General features: G+C 34.3%; 2 protein-coding genes across 2 annotated transcripts in view; both read left to right on the forward strand.

Moving 5' to 3' along the window:
* The window catches only part of LOC149776384 (uncharacterized), a 36,863-nt gene that overhangs the window by 447 nt on the left and 17,447 nt on the right, over positions 1 to 18,969 (forward strand). The window lies entirely within an intron of this gene.
* Positions 99 to 3,905, forward strand: LOC149776385 (uncharacterized). Its single transcript, XM_089942356.1, has 3 exons — positions 99 to 252; positions 2,288 to 2,447; positions 3,773 to 3,905. The coding sequence occupies exons 1-3, from the start codon at positions 174 to 176 to the stop codon at positions 3,828 to 3,830; spliced, it is 297 nt and encodes a 98-aa protein (XP_089798482.1). The 5' UTR covers positions 99 to 173; the 3' UTR covers positions 3,831 to 3,905.

The raw sequence follows: 18,969 nt of genomic DNA on the forward strand, positions 1-18,969 counted from the left end.
ACAAATGTTTACCTAACATTTGGGATTTCACTTTTCTGCAAGAGCAAATTTTTTTATGACCATAACTGTATACCACTGCACAACACACCTGTGTCAGTTCCAGCGATACATGTATAGATACATAAACTAGTTGTCATATTTACTTTCAGAACTGAAATCGTTTCGCAGCAAACATGAAGATTGTCTTCATTCTCCTTGTCTGTACCTGTGCTGTTTTCTGCGCACCGGAAAAGAGAGTATTTGTAGACTCTCGTAAGTGACGATGTTCAGAACTTTAGAAAAATGAACTTTTTAGTATCTTTCTTATGAATACTAAAATGTTCATCACAAGAATATTCCTATGGCAGAGATAGGAAAATTTAATTTAACAACATATATGGAAACGGTTATCTCGTTAGAGTTTGTTTTTGTGTTTGTACCGTCAAGTTTCATAGCTGTAATACAACCGAGTGCGTCACATTACTTAATACACATGACGGTGACTCAGAATTATAAAAGAGTGTTTATGAAAAAAAATTATAATTTAAAAATTTAAATTAAAAAAAAAACATTAAATTACATAAATGTTCATTGCAAACAATGGTTTTCTTTAATTTTTAAATCCATCATGTAGTTAACCTTTACAATGATGCTATATTTTATTCTTAGAAGAACCTTCCATTTGTCTATTCCTGCTTTAAATACCTTTATAACCTAATTATAGACCTAAGTTATAATTAAGAAAGATAGTCCTTAACTACTCAGTCGCCCAATTATCTGCTAGGTTAGATGCGAGTCTGTTAATAACAACTCAAACGGACATAGGAGAGCCAATAAGTTAGTTAGCTTAAAGGTATTCATTTATGAGAACATTACATGACGTCGTTCAGAACTTTAGAAAAATGAACTTTTTAATATCTTTCTTATGAATACTAAAACGTTCATCACAGGAATATTCGTAAGACAGAGATAGAAAAATTTAATTTAGAAATACATACGGAAAAGGTTATCTCATAACATTAGAGTTTGTGTTCGTACCGTCAAGTTTCATACCTGTAATACGACAGAGTACATCATATTACTTAATACACATGACGGTGACTCGGAATTATAAAAAATGTTTATCAGACAAAAAAATAATTTAAAAAACATTAAATTACAGAAACGTTCATTGCAAACAATGGTTTTCTTTAATTTTTAAATCCATCATGTAGATAACCATTACAATGGTGCTATATTCTATTCTCAGGAGAACCTTCCATTTGTCTCTTCCTGCTTTAAATACCTCTATGTACAATGATAACCTAATTATAGACCTGAGTTGTAAGTAAGAAAGAAAGCCTTTAACTACTCAGTCGCCCAGTTATCTGCTAGGTTAGATGCGAGTCTTTTAATAGCGATTCAAAGGGACAGAGGAAAGCCATTAAGTTAGTTAGCCTAAAGGTATCCATTTATGAGAACAGTATACAACAGATTAATGGCATATTCATATGCTTCTTGTATAATTTGTTTATTTTGTCAGTCAGAGATAAATGGTTGATAGATTAGTTTGCACATCAAAAAAATTCCAATACATGTTTTCTGGAATCACATAAAAGAAAACATATTAATATTCGATATATGACTTTACATTTACACGAAATAGGTGATTACTTTTACTAATACGTGTGGTCGAAACGTGAGAAACTGTACTGTATGGATGGAGGATACTGATGTAAGATTTTTTATGCAAAGAGATTTCACGAAATAAGATCAACTTAAATAGTCCAAGACTTTGGTAGCTTGTTATTTTATACGTAGCACGCTCAAATACATAATAGCGCACACGTGAAATTATTCTCGTGATCCATTTGCAAACAATTGTTAGAAAATAGAGCCGAATTTGAATGAGAATGAAGAAAACATGACCCTTGTCTTCCCAAAGCAACATAAAAATTCAAATAATACAAAGAGCAAAGCCAAGGTTTCTTGTCTATATTGTTCAAGTGTCATTCATAATACTTAAGTGACTGAGTTGAATTTTGTTTGGTGCTAGAGGATCAAACATAGCTCATAACGTATTAAGAGTAAGCAGGGCAGTGGACAGGATTTGTGGGCCCTAGGAAACATTCTGCAGTAGGCCTATGTGAATTACAAATTGGCACGGCGGTGGGCACCCTGAACGTTGTCGGCCCACAGAATTTAGTCTTAACTAATATACATTGTCCTCGACCCTGAGAGTAAGCTATCCATACTTTAGGATCTTAAAAATCAAACTAAAATGTTTTGCTTAAGTTGTCCAGCAAAAATAATTTTTTGTATTATACAGTTCATGGCTTTGACCTCACTCACCTGAAACAGCTCGTGCAGAGTCTTCTCAATACTTTGGGGACTGACACCACCGAGCAGCTCTGCGAGACTGAATGCCACACTCTTCTGACGGATCCAGCACATCTTCTGCATTACAGCTGTGGGCTTGTTTGTCATGCGTGAGTCCATAGTTACATCTCTATTAAATTTTATTGTCGGAAATCCTAGTACTGACCTCCGATTTGACACCTCTTGTTGGGATTCTGTTTTAACATCAAATATTCCACAGCTTCAGACGCGATTCATGCATTAATATCGAGTCCATATGCTGCTGAGAAACTTTGTATCATTATGCATGTAATTACATCTGGCTCCACCTCTCAGATAGGTAGCAATATGTGACTACATTCTTATTATGGACCAGCATAAGGTCTGCTCGAAGCATGCATTTATGACACCGAATCTGCTTTAGAAAGGGATGACATCGAATTAATTTTTCCATGAAAGGTCACGTTTTCAGGTCGATGCCGTTACTAAATACCATTATCATAGTGTCTTATGCTTTTTCTCATTATGTCATGTGGTCTTTATAAAGTCAACGTCATTATATTTCGTAACTAAACGTCTATATTCCAAAATGTCTTTCAAGATAAATACCCAATCACGTGTAGTGTATGTTGATACTGTTTAACGTTACAACTCATGTCGACATCTTATTTCTCTAATGATGAGCCTGAAATACTGCATCCACGTCATCGAAATGCTTCTGTATAAATAAATGTTTTTCATTTGGATACGCACTGCACGAGTCGTTAATTTTAGTTTCAAAACTTTATTTACAAAAAAGACACTTTGTTCTTTTGTAAATGAATCTCCACAAATGAAATCAACGATAGTCTAGGGTTATAGTGTAGCGATAAACGAATATGAAGGAGCGAAAATGTAAGATTTGCCAAAAAATACAAATATCAAAATTGTTAATTTGTTATTTGTTAAGTAACATCATAAGTAACAAATATGTACTATACTGTAAATATAGAAATAGACATGCATATACATTTTGCCTCATGTGAACACAAAAAAAAATATTCTAATATAAACTTTGTTCGAATGGGGGTGTAGATTATTCCTCTATAATATCAAACATGACCTTACCCCATTTCGAAACAAAACGCTAATGAGGTTTGGTGTGATTTTTATATTGGGACTTAATGGGGAGGGGGCATTTTGTACGTATCCAATACTTCCTCATTCCTTATACATTTAGCCAAACACTTTTAATACAAATCAAAGCACATTGAGAGTGATAAAAGTTAAACTGAATAGACTGAAGAATATACAAGCCCAGACGTTATATTTAATACTGGAATGGTTACCCCTGTGTAAGATACTGAATTATAGATGAAAGATTTGTTTTGAAAATTTATGAATAAATGTATTTGTAATTAAAAATTGAACTTCTCATATTACATTTTACATCTTCATCTTGCGTCACTAATTTCAGATTCCAGTCCTTAGTCCACAGATTCAACCTTGCGCCTCAGACCGGCACCGTTGGGTAAAATGTTGACACTGTATTGACACTTGTCGATACTTGTATGTGTACCGAAGTAAATAAAATTCATCAGGAATCGTAATCTGTTTTATTCCTTTTTTTAAATAAATCTATATAGGATCTGAATGATAATGCCTTCATCACATCTCTAAATACCATTGCTTACTCCTATGCTAGTAGCATTTGATGTTTCCCCGTTCTGATTATCCTTTAGAGAAAATCATCAATGCATTTAATAAATGTGCAAACACTTCTTAGCTTCTTCGTAAAGATGCACAAAATGCAAAGCTGCTATATTCCTTGACTAAATCTCATCTTAATTAGTTATTGGGGATTTTGTGACTTATGTGTAGAAGAAATATATTATACCTAAATCCCTTAAGCAAATTCAGTCACTGAAGTTTTGAAACATCTTGTGGCTTTTTAATTGGAGTTACATGACTTCTTTAGGTTACGTGTTGGAAATATTACATAACCGATTAAACACTAATTTCCTGAAGAGTTGGATGTCGTACTTCAAGCTTATGCCGTTCTAAATTACCTGTCAATGAAATAGATGTAGAACAAAGATATATTTTTTTAGCAACATACATACATACATACATCCATACATCCATCCATCCATGCATGCATGCACACACGCACGCAGAAACACACACACACACACACACACACACACACACACATACATACATACATACATACCATCGTCGACCTAGACCGCTCCGGTGGCCTAGTGGTTAGAGCGTCCGCCTCGGATGCGGGAGGTCGTGGGTTAGATCCCCAGCCGAGTCATACTAAAGACTTACAAAAATGGCGCTCAGTATTAAGAGGTTAACATTAAGACTGATCGGCCTTGTGTCAGGATAATGTGGCTGGGAGGGACATCATGCTACATGTCTGCGGCATGATGCCCTAGTGCTAGACAGCATTATAAACTGCCACACTGCAGCCGTCGTACTGCTATGACTGAAAACTTGTTGAAGCTACGTTAAAAGTCCAAATCACACGCATACACACATCGTCAACTGAAACATTGTCCTTCTCTACCGCCTACTCTAACTAAAACGACTCCATGACACTGATAAGCGGACGAATCAAAAGAACAAAAGTTTTGATGTTTTGAAACAATACATTTTATTTTTATTTGTATTTTTTTTTTTTTTTTTTTTTAATTTTTTTTTTTTTTTTGCTTTTTCATTTCGTTTGTTTCTGAAATTAATTTGTTTCATGTTTTTTAATTTCGAGTAAAACGTTTATATTCTCGGGATGTTTTAAGACAAACTGTACTTATTTTCCTTCATATATATGCAATAATTCAATTAACGCACTAAGTCTGCTTCTTTCTGGCAAAATTATACATATTATAGTTTTCAATCAACTTGTAGATACAAAACGCATTTACAGAAGAGAATTTTTTGTGTTCATCTTCAGCATTAGTAGACAATCACAACCACGAAGATTTCAATCATTTTCATTATCTATATCTCTAGCATTTTTTTGTTCACCAGAAAACAGAATTTTCATAACTGGGCGTAAATGCAGTCGTTTATAGGTTATCATGCTTTTTTCAACAGGGTAAATATATAGATAGTTAAGAGATTAATATTTTCCAGAATTTACCGATTCTGGAATCTTGGAATACGCAACAGACAACGGTGATACAAGACAGTACTTTTACTTTTGCTTGGCGTCGTTTATAATATCAGCTTCCTATGTATAAGGAAGGAACACCGTTAACACTCTAGCCACGACTTGACCTCAGTCTTATAATGAATACCCTTAACGCTTTAACCCTTTTAATACTTATGATAAAATAACAACATACGTATTCATTCTTGACATAAACACTAGCGTAAGGCAGTGTAGCTTAACATTTGGAAATGTAATCAAATACATCCAACTTTGGAGTGTGTCTGGTACAGAGCATATCAACTAAAATGCGAACTGTTTTTCAAAACAGTCATATAAATGTTAAGACACATGAGCTCTTTCCATTGAATAAATTGATATTCAATATGTTCATTCGTGACATTCCTGATTAAATTATTTTGATAAACATGTGTTCGAATTTTCTACCAAAGTGTACATGTTCGCCACAAACAAGCGTGGCTCATGGCTAGTTTGAAAAAAGTGATTGTGATTAGAGATAATGGAAGAGACGGGTAACAATGTTCTAATTTCCTTTTCCGATGAAAATAACAATAGACTCTACGGTCGTTTTAGTCTGTTCAGAGACTGATAATAATCTACACCCGAATAACATAATTTCAGGTTAGCATTGAGATAGGTTGTCAGGATAGCGCAAGATAAAATATATGACAGAACAACATATGAACTGTACCAGGATCTAGAAATGATTTTTAACATCTTTCCGACAGCCATTAAAATTATCAAATGATACAATGATTTGGGGAGTAAAGGCGAATGTATCTTCGTCTGCTTCCTACAAATGCCATTAGTTGTGATATTAAGTAATAATGTTCCACAGACCAAGAGTTATTACGCCTCTCTAGTTATACTTAGGCCTTTATACACCAACAATAGTGAAGTGGGACGATTCAATGACAATGGAAAAATACATTATAGACACACCTGGGCCTGTTTAGGGACAAGACTCATAGGGACAATGGGAAAATACATTACAGGTCCCTTGGGCCTGTTTAGGGACAAGATGTACAGGAACAATGGGAAAATGCAGTCAAAAACATAGTGGGCCTGTATAGGGACAAGGGAAAGTGGAGTTTGTTTAGCGTCTGACGTCACAGTAGGGGAGATTGGTAACAATGTTGCAACTAGGGGAGTTAACATCGCAGTACTGAGCAAAGAGCGGGTGTACAGAGATAACACAGACAAGAAACAAACACTTATACAACATTTTTAAAACAAATTTGGAGGCAAGAAAGCAATTTCTTTTCGAGGCATATGAATGGCCCTGAAAGGGGCCTTTGGGTTTATGTTAACATTATTCCGTTAACATCGACGGCATCGTATATATCTTCTTCTCTTCCTTTAACTTTATCTGACTTCTGGTCCGTAAATTAGAGCTCTCTTCAAACAGCCTTGTCTCTCCAAAAAAAATGCTTCTTTTCAAACGCTTGTATCCGTGATCTTGACAATGGTCCATGATGATCTGACATACATGGGTAAGTCCGTACGGAACAACATTGACGATACGAGAGTAGAGGATTCTACGTTGGTCCACATCTTGTGACGATAAGGAATGCGGTGAACAGCGGTTTTTTTTATAGGGGAAGGGAGGATCGAAACGGATTGAGTTCATTCACCAACCCAAACACGCGTTACAAAATTCAGTCACAACACAGAGTCAGTCGTCCAATCCGAAGAGAGCAGTCTGTAACGTCACATTCCCTATATAGAGGCGCTAGCGTCTGTGCGGAGTCAATCCATTCGACACAGTTTTCAAACATGACGGAAACTAAGAACTGGAGGAGGACTTAGACGCCTTAGTTTTTATTAGTAACCATCCAACAGAGAGAAAAGCTGGGGTGACGAGAATTATCAGGCAGACCACCAAGGGACTAAACCCTGAAAATATAGGAATACCGAAAGACTTACAAGGACCCTTAGTCCATCTAAAACTAAACAACTGGAATATGTTCAGCATATCATACCACCTGGTATCACAATAATAAAGACGGCCTTTATACAACATCTGAACAGATGCATTGAAAAATCTGCCATGGATCCCTGCATTTTAGGTGGAGACTTTAACTGGGTAACTACTGATCTAGATAAAAGTGAAAAATTAACGGAAAATGACAGGATCATTTTTAAATGGATTAGGACCTTTCCAAAAACAAATAATATTGTAAATACTTTTCGATTTGTGAATTAAAATAAGAGAGATTACAAATATAAATACGACTATAATAAGGAAAGTAGAATTGATATGTTTTATATATCGGAAAGTGAAACCGATGCACTAATAAACTGTGAAATTCTACAAGAAAAGATTTCAGACCACAAATCAGCACTCCTAGAGACTAAAATTCCGAACACACTTAAATGGGGACATGGAGTGAGGAAGATGAACAGTGCTCTCGTGCTCGATGATGAGTACGTGAGCACTGTTCTCACGCACCTAAGCAGGATCAAACAAGAACACACTGAAGATATAATGATAACATGGGAAAACATTAAAAACAAGATAAAACGGATAACTAAATACTATAGTAAGACAAAAAAAATCAAAAAAAAAAATACAAAACCAATGGTTAAAAGAAAAGCACACATAAATTATGACCCTTAAAAGACCGCAAACAGAGCCAAAACAAATAATAATAATTAAACAATGGGAGGATATGGAAAAAAAAATTACACAAGGGATTAAATTAAGGGCGGGAAATACGAAAACCTATAGAAAAAAGGGAGGGGAATATACAGAAGACTAGAAATAAAAAGAGGAGAAAACAAAAGGATAGATCTAATACAAATTAATGATAACGTTTATAAAAATAAAACTGACATATTAGAAGGTATAAGACAATATTTTTCTGAGATATATAAATCTCAAAATATGGATGAAGAGGTAATAAATAGGTATATAAAGGAAACAATGTATAACCAAATATCATTAGATGACAAGAATATGTGTGAAACTTTTATAACTAACAAAGAAATTTTAGAGGCAATTAATAGCTTACAAAAAGGGAAATCACCAGGATCGGACGGTATAACCACTGAATTTTACAAAATATTTAAGTATGAATTTTTAGATTTTTTAGAATTACTATATAATAATATACAGTTTAAAGGGGAAATGCCTAAAACTTTAAGGGAGGGAATTATTACTCTAATATATAAAGGGAAGGGAGATATAAAAAAATCTTAAAGAACTGGAGACCAATACCAATACTAGATAATGATTACAAAAACCTAAGTAAAATTATAACTAACAGAATAAAAAGTTGTATAAACAAACTTACTGATATAAATCAAAGCTGTGGGGGAAGGGGAAAATGTCACGAATAACGCTCTATCTATAAGTGCTATAATTGAATTACTAAATACTAAAGGGGAAAAAGGAGTCATGTATCTATTCGATAAAGAAAAGGCTTTTGATCGAATAGAGCATCACTTCATTTTTAAAACATTAGGAAAATGTGGCTTCGGAGCCAACATTATAAACTGGGTAAGAGCCATGTACAAAAATATAAGTTCAAAAATAATAATAAACGGAGATCTCTCTAAAGAAATAAGTATACAAAGATCAGTTAGACAGGGCTGTCTCCTGTCTATGCTGCTATATGTAATAGCTATAGAATCCCTGAATATAAACATCAACCAAAATAACAATATTCGGGGAATAAAAATACCAAATATGAAAAGAGATTTCAAAACTATATTACATGCAGATGACGGCACTAACTTTACCGAGACGAATTATCCTTCAAACATTTACAACACGAATTTGGAAAATCCTCTGGTTCAGCTATTAATCACGATAAGACAGAGATTTTATTAATAGGTAACTGGCGGGGTAACCACCCCGGTTACTACAACCTGATCAAGAAACAAAAAAATTTAGGAATCACATTTGGAATTAACTCTACTCACAAAAACTACAGTGAGCTATTAATCAACATTGAATCACAAATAGAAACTTGGTCACATACAAAGATTAACCTCATGGACCGATTACAGGCAGCTACAACCTACATGTATAGACAATTGAACTATACAATGAGCTCGATACAACTAACAGAAGCAACGATTAATAAGATTGAACAGAAAATACTAAGCTTTATTTGGGATAACAAAATCCACCATTTAAAGAAACACCATATATGCAGACCTAAGGACAAAGGATGATTAGCCCTACCCAACTTAAGTATAACACAAAAATCTCACATCTTTAATAGATTTAAATATATTAATAACCCTCCCCAATTACTATGGGAAGCGATTTACATATATTTATATGGATACCTATGTCGTTTTAACAATACAATATATCAAAATAACTTATTAACTAAACTATTAAAACCACCTGGGACTTGTAAAAGAATAAGCGATCTATTATATAAATATAGAGATAACAAAGATATATGGGATAAAACCAAGAAGACATACAATATACTAAATGAGATAGCAAGCCAAGATAAACACACAAAAGAATTCAAGTATCCGAATTTAAACTGGCCGATAATATGGAAAAACTGTGCAAACATAAAATCACCAGCTGTCCAAGGTAGACTATTTTTATATCTACATGGAAGCTGGATGACCGGTGAGGCGGCTTTTAACATACATATAATCAACACAATACCAAGATGTAGGTTATGTAAAAATCGTATTGATTCAAAAGAACATTTAATAGTAAGATTCTCAAAGAAAGACACGGAGAGACAAATTATAAAAAAGAGAATAATAAACAGATATGGAACTTTTAATACCATGCAACTATTGTTTACAAATAATATCGAGGAAAAGAGTTTATACAATGTCATAATATGGTATATCAACTCCATTATGAAAACAAGAAGGGAAGATTTTCAATAATAAATGCTAAATTCTAAAATATAATTCTAAATTAAATACAGTAAAGCTCCGACTTTTTATATAGATACCGTAAGGTGACAGAATTTATTCAGGGGAAAATGAGGTCCTTGTAAAACTATACTATCTCTGACAACAACTACACATACAGTGCACACATAAATACAACAACTACACATACAGTGCACACATAAACACAACAACTACACATACAGTGCACACATAAACACAACAACTACACATATAGTGCACACATAAACACAACAACTACACATACAGTGCACACATAAACACAACAACTACACATAGAGTTCACACATAAACACAACAACTACACATACAGTGCACACATAAACACACAAATACTACATACACCGCTTCTTACACATTTTAATCAGAAAAAAAATAATAATTTTTTTAAAAAGAACCAATAAATAAATCGATAAGTACGACTCTTCTATAACCCACTACTTACCCACACTAAAATGCTTCCATGCCATATTAAATAGAAACAACTAAGAACAACTTGAAAAGTTTGACTTAGTAAGCCAGTCCGAACACAAACACACGAATAAAAGCAACTAAACAATATAGCACCATACATACAGCACACACCCTACAATACCGATCCACTGGCGATGGATCACTCGTGTAAACAAATCCAAAACCAGCCAGGGCAATGGAGTTTCTGAAACACTAGAATAGGGCGATATTGCAAACCCTATCAAAATTTTATCCAAACAAAATTTCTAAAATAAAATATACATACAACACACCTATTTAAAATAAATAAAACAAACAGACATAAAAATCCTTTACTGTTTAGGAACTAGGGGGTTCGCCAAATGATGTAATTCTGAGGCGGACCACACCAATAAAGGAAACTAAGAAGACAATGAATTGGGAGACGAAAAGCGATGGAATAGCAGCGACTACCCAAGTGAACACAGGCCTGCTTCTAGAAGTGGTTGATTTTAATTGGGATTTTGTCGATTTTCTTTCTTCTTCGCAAGAATTTGTTCCGGTACCAGTACTATCGCCACCCTCTCCTTCATTACCACACGTGGAGGATTATAAACAGAGACAGAAAGAAGAATTGGAGAATCTTTTACAGCAGCAAAAGGAAGCAGAACAATTTTTCCTACTTCATCAACAACAGCAAGAAGAAGAGGCAACAAGGAAACGACAGGAAGAAGAAGCTAAGAAACAAGGTAGTGTGAGTCAATCGGTCATGGTACTTTTAAACATTTTAGCAGAGTTAAGAAGTCTGAAACAAATGTATCAGACTTCTTTATTACGACTGAAGAGAAAACGACCTTCCCGAGCTAAACAACCCAACCCTGTGACTACACCTGCCGTACCACCCTTAGTGATTTCTACCAAATCATCATCTACAGGAGGCAGTCCAGAAGTAGGCCTTGGCCGTGGCAAAGGCTCGAGACAGTTAAAGCTGATTTCGTCACATTCCTAAGTTTGTTGTTTAAAATACATAAACCCAAAGGCCCTTTTCAGGGCAACCCATTTCTCCCAAAATCTTATTTCTCTCTCTCTCTCTCTCTCTCTCTCTCTCTCTCTCTCTCTCTCTCTCCACAGATTTACAAGCATAAGTTTTCTTATGGTAGAGAGAAAACGCGAGAGATAAGGGTGGGAGACAGAACAGGGAATGCAGAAGGATTTGCGATGAAATTATATCGCATATCATTATTGTGCATAATGTAAATTCAACAGAGAATACGAATACCTTCTTCTTGCTTTTTTTAAATTAATATCCGATAACTTGAAACTATTAATAATAAGAATATATAAACATTCTTTCAACTGCAGGCCTAAAGATCAATTTCTACTCATTACTTAATCATAAATGACATGAAAATAACGATGAAAAGTATAATATTCCCCGTTTTCTAAATGAAATTAAAGTGGGCCTACATATTAAATTTGTCACATACGAGGCACACATACTGTAGCGCATTTAATGCTTTGTTGTTGTTGGTTCATAAACCTATTATAATGTTCTAAAATCGATTATTAATTATTAAATATAAAAATATCCGAATGGTCGTCCCGCTCACCACCTCTCTCTCTCTCTCTCTCTCTCTCTCTCTCTCTGGATGAGCGTAGCAAGATGCTGGCGAAAATCTATGAAAATACGAGCGTTGGGAATTTTCGCTTGTGTCATACGGCGATGTCTCTGGACCTACAAATGGTGGTAAAGTTTAGTCAAACCGTTCAGGAGAGAGAGAGAGAGAGAGCGAGAGAGAGAGAGAGAGAGAGAGAGAGAGAGAGAGAGAGATGTTATAGTCTTTAGAAAAGTAAATTAAATAGAATAATGACTTAGATGACTGTCAGCATATTAAACTATTTTATTTACCTCTTTTTGGTTCGTCATTTTGCTTAGTTTCTATTCAACGCTAATCACCGAACGCCAGTACGTGAACGTCTGACAGTACACGTTCAGTGTACAAGAGGCTCACCGTGTTTACAGTGCACTACGTTCTTCATAAGACCATATTTCATGTTTAAATCATGAGTGTGTCTTGTATTTATTTAATGCGAATAAAATTAGAAACTCAAAAAGAGAACAATAAACTTAACAATCTGCATACGTGATTGTGGACAAAAAGAAAAATCTTAGAACTACAATTGGTAGCGGACACACTCACAGGGATGTGAGGAGTTCATTCACTCGGCCAATACACAGTTGCCCGGATCATATGTAACTCCATTCTAAGTGCAAATATGTGTATTTGTATGTGATATAAATAAAATATGCAAATATGTATAGTATGTACGCTGTATCAATGATATACCACTCGTTGTATAAATTATATATTTATATACGATGTCCAACATGAATGAGTTCTTGTATGCGACACTTACATCCTTTGACACTGAAACAGACCATGCAGACTCTTCTCACTGTCATGGGGAATGTCACCACCGACTATCTCTGTGAGAAAGAATGCCACACTCTTTTGACAGAACCAATACATCTTCTGCATTACAGCTGACCACTTGTTTTTCATGGGTGGGTCTATAGTTGCATATATACTAAATTTGGATGACGGAAATCCTATCACAGACTTTGGATTTGACACCTCTTATTGGGGTTCTGTATTACTATAAAATTTACCATAGTTTCAGTGTCGAATAATACATTAAGATATCGTCTATATGTTGGTGAGAAGCATTTTGTCATTATACAATGACACGGCTGTGTGACTATAATTGGCATTTTAATTACAACCGAGTGCAAATGTCAAATAGGCTCTATATTGAGCGTGTAATTACATTCGTATTATAGACCAGCGGAACGTCTATTCCAAGCATGCAAGGTGCATTTATAACACCGTATCTGCTCTAGAAATCTTTGAAATCCATTTTAATTTTCCAGTTAAAGGTCATATATTCAGGTCGCTGCGGTTAGTAAATACTAGCATGGCGCGATATGACTTTTCTAAGCATTATGCTCTATCCTCGTGTTTCATTATTTTGTAGTCTTTATAAAGTCAAGTCATTATATTTCGTAACTAAACGTCTATATTCCAAAATGTCTTTTAAGATAAATACCCAATCACGTATAATGTATGTTGATACTGTTTAACTTTACAACTCATGTCGACATCTTATTTCTCCTATAATCAATGATCCTGAAATAGTGCATCGACGTCATCGAAACGCTTCTACATAAAACAATATTTTTCGTTTGGATACGCGCTGCATAATTCAATGTTTTAATTTTCAAAATTTATTCACAAAAAGGAAACTTGGATCGTTTATAGATTAATCTCCACAAATGAACTCAAAGATAGTGCAGTGATATATAGATATGAAGGCGCGAACTATTGTAAGATATGCAGCAAATACGACAATCAAAACTTTTATTTGTTAAGAAGTATCACGGTTGAAATGCGTTACCTGTTCATCGGAAGAAGTCTTTGCATTATTGTAAATATAGAAATAGATATACATGTAACTTCTGCCTCATGCAGACGAAAAGAAAGATTTTATATGTATCAAATTTGTCCGGATATGAAGTAGATTATTCAAGTGTTCTATCAAACAGCTTTATACCCCAATTCGGATCAAAACACTGACGAGATTCGTTTTGTTTTTGTGGAGATTACGGGGAGGGGAGGCATTTATGCGTACCAAATTGTATTCATTCCTCATAGATGTAGCCAAAACGTTTTGATACAAAGTAAAGTACATCGGGATTTTAAAAAGTTCAATATGGTACAATGAAGAATATCCAGGCACGGACGTCATTTATAGCACTGAAATGGCTACCCCCGTGTAACGTAAGGAAATATGACTTCTTGATCCGTAATGATTAAATAGGAAAACACTGATCTGTAATAAAAAGTCGACATTTCGCTACTCATCTTGCATCTTACACCCTCATCTTGTGTCATTCCACATTCCAGACCTTAGGCAACGCGTTCGACCTTGTACTTCAGACCAGCTCTGTTGGTGAAAAAGGTGACACTAAATTGACACCAGTCGCCACTTAAATGTTTACCAAAGGAACTTAAACTGGTAGGAAATTGTAATGTTTTATTTTCAAACTATATCTATACTGGAAAGATCGAGACATACCGTCATTACATCTCCGAAGTCCAGGGTTTACTCCTATGCTAGTTGTACATGATGTTTTCCCTTTCTGCTTCTTCCTTAGAATCATCAATGCATATCCGAAATGTGCGAAAATCTCAAAACTTCTTTCTTTGTTTGTAAATTTTATCAAATTGCGCGACCCAGAAAAAATAGAGAGCGTGACTTAGTCTATATGAGAAATTCCAGATGTAAGCCCTGTTTTCTGGATCTGAGCATGATTTTACCATACATATTATAATTGAAGATGAACGTAACAATTTGTATATTAATGGTATATATTCGTTACAGTAGTGAAATGCATTAAGTTTAGAAGTTAGTAAAATTGATATACAAATTATAATATGAATTTAATCTGTTTGGTGAAATACTAATGTTGAATAAGTTATAATCTTTGTACAAATGTAAAGCATTACGACAGTCAAATAAACTACACTTACTGCGCTGTATGATCAATCTCCCATTTCACCATCACCTTAGCACAAATGAATAAATATAGATTGTGCTCCAATTAAAATCTTATTCCTTTACGGAACGTAAGACCTTTGAAGGTCTGATTTTTATGCCAAACATTTACTATCAAATAATACTATTTAGTAACAATCCATTTTAAGAACATAAGATCTTTTGAACACTACTAGAAAATAAAAATCAAAATGATACGGAATATGTCGTACGTTCCATTACTACCCGTTAAATATTTCAACCATCCTTAGTGCTATGCCGGCAGCAGACGCTTGTCACAGTTAATCTTTTTTCAAGCTGTCCTCATTTGCTAACACTTTATTTGCCTGTTACCATTTCAATACAAATAAACCAAAATGATGTGTGGTAGGTTTCTGTATTCTATACTAATCAAAACAGATACGAGTGATGCATATATTCTCTAATATTTCAATAGTTTTTGATTCCCGTCTGTGGTACATTTTCCAGTCTGTGGTACATTTCCAACTTTCACCTCAGGCTACAACTAGTCCGGAAAAGATGCACACCAAAACAACTAACGTTTGCAGTACTACGAGCCAAATAAAATTAATTATATGTATTAAACTAACATTTATTATTTGGAATTTTTTCTTTTCTTTTTGCAACACTCCATAAACGCAAAATATACACTTTTTCTTTCTTCTACGTTTTGAGAGCACTTCTATTTCAGCGCAGCACCATTCATTTTATTTCATGGTATAACAGTACAAATCCTAAATATTCGTGAAAAATGTATCTAAAGTTCTTGATGCAAATATAGTGTTTAATAGGCCATACATTTATATTTTCGGTGACTATCATCAGGGTAGATAGTGGATCTTTCGGTTGGATGAATATAATATCAAAACAAACGCCTTTTTAAAATAGCAAATATTATTTAAAGCTGTGTTTTGAAAGAAGAAGAAGCGTAATAAACAACTGAAGTGAATTAAGTGTTTGAACATTTTACTGTTAGAATTACATGTTTCCATGGTTGGGATTTGTTTTACAATTATCGTCTATATATAGTTTGATATATTGCCATTTTCAAGTTCTACTCTAATCTTATGCAAGAAAGCAATGGGATGTCTCTTTCAATGACATGACTGCATGCCATGAGCAAGACTAAACATCTAGGTATCATTCCGTACACGGCAAAACATATATTTTCCAATTTGTTAATTCAACAGTTACTTATTTACGGTCATGCAAGAAAAAGAGTAGACAACCAGATGAACACGTGTGTACACCAGGATTTCATATCAAACATCATAGTTCGTATACAAAATGTGCAATATATAGTTAAAATATTCAAACATTAACTTGACCAGTAAAAAGGTATTATTTCAAAGACTGAATGTTTGCCTGTGCTTTCTTTGGAGTATTATTATGTGAATCGATACTATTACTGTCATGAAATGAACTCATTTTAATTTCTGCACTAATATTTTGAATCTAAAGTTATGTGAACACACAATCAACTTGTACACTTTGGATGTTTCAAATTATTTTGACAAAACCGTGTCAAAATTAAAGAGTTTGCTTTACGTTGTGAATCAAGTACAAATATGTTCTGATCTTTAAACTGGAGATAAGAAATCAGTACCACTTCATGTCATATCAGGAAGTATAGGCAATGCATGTGACACAGGTACATATACTTCAAGATGTGTGCGGTGTTCCACCTGCACTGGTGACGCTTGTACCAACCGTTGTCAAACTTCAATTTACTTATAACACGACAGTCGGAAAAAGTGGATAAATTTAGATGCAACTGATAATAAAGACTTGTGCAACATTTTGGACAATGTATTTGCAGGTGTCACAAATAAAATAAAATTATTCTTAAAAAGCCAGCATGATCCCCTATGATAGGGTATAAAAGTATTATTAAAACATCATATAGCTTTTGATCTCGAAGCTAACATTCATTAAAGACTTAAAAGATAGTAACATTTTCATTTCGTTGCCGGACAGATAATTTAAAAAATATAAAGCCTATTTCTACCAGGTGCTGCAATTGACCAAGGGATGTTAACATACCACAATACAGCTGATAAGATATAATCTCTTACATCAGGGTGTGTTGGTGGTTCTTTTTATGACAAACCTTCTAGCTAATAAGATTTGGTAATGAACTGTAAAGGCAGCACAACGGGATAGTTAAATACTGCCCAGAAGGCACAAGTAATGTGAAAAAGGTAGCGAAATGCATACTTGCATTAAAAGTGTTACACGTGTCATTTCTTGTATAATCTGGCTTCAGAGATCCCATTGTCTCATGGATGAACAAGTTTACCAATGATCATTACTTTGCGGAAGGTATAAAAAAATGTACATCATAATTTGGTTAGTGCTTTCCAATTAGATTTTTCCGAGATAGGGGACCAAAATGGGAGATAATTAAGAAGCATTTCAACAAAGATGAGTGCGGGAAACTGAAAAATTACATTGGTGAAAATCGTGTCAATCTGGTCAAGAACATGTCACATTCACATTATTTCTCTCATAATTATTTTGTGTGCTTTTTAAATAAACAGAGGAATGAATTACTTACCACTGGCTAATATTCCTGCAATAAAAGAAAGACAGTAACTTGCAAAAAGTGCATTGTATGGATTAATATGTAAAAAGGGATGTGAACACAAACTCAGGAACATTAATTGCAAGTTATGCATATCCCACGTACATCCAGATTCTTTAAGGAATATGAAATGTGACCTCTCAGAGGAAGTGTACAAAAATTGCATGTTTTAATACAGAAGTTCTTAAATAAATGGTTGTGACCTTGATAGCACTAGTGAACGCTTTTAAACTACAAAAGCAAGGCTAATCACAATTTATAATGATCCAAGGTGTATTACACTAATTTATGAAACCCTATATCCAATGAAGAGAGGAAACCCAAATAAAATATTTGACAAGAAAGTTAAAAAGAAAAGAATGCTTCCAAGCAAACAATATCTAGCTGATAATGACAATTTGATGCCCCAATTATAGAACAGTGGCAAAAACATAACCCATAATGATCAGGTTAGAGCTTTTGCCCAGCCAGATACAGTCTGTGACATTACAGAAAAGATTGTATCAAGTAATGAGATTCACAATGTCAAGCTAAGAAATCCACAATTACAGCGCTCCCTATCTAACATGAAGAATGCTACTCACGACACCGAGAATGTTGCATATAAAACGGTTGATACATACAGTTTTTAATTTTTTTGTAGTGAGGAAAATGAAGACCTTGCTAGCATAAGGTAGTCCTATAGATGGAAATGCCTCTAGAGAAGTTTATAGCGATTTCTAAAGATGTGATTCATTCTATCATCTCTCTCACTCTCTTAAAGTGTATGTACAGTATCGAACTATATGCGTTAGAACTATCATGCTGAAATGCAAAGGGGATGCATTAAATATCAACTTTGACTAGAAATCCGAAATATACATTACTTGCTTAGGGTATTAAATGAGAACTCAAACTTGATCTCCATTGTTCATTAATATTTCGGCTAAGAATATCCGTATTTTTAGCACAATGTATTTAG

This window comes from Sinohyriopsis cumingii, chromosome 18, assembly GCF_028554795.1.
Source record: "Sinohyriopsis cumingii isolate HCF-2022 chromosome 18, ASM2855479v2, whole genome shotgun sequence".
In the NCBI taxonomy this organism is placed as follows: Eukaryota; Metazoa; Mollusca; class Bivalvia; order Unionida; family Unionidae; genus Sinohyriopsis; species Sinohyriopsis cumingii.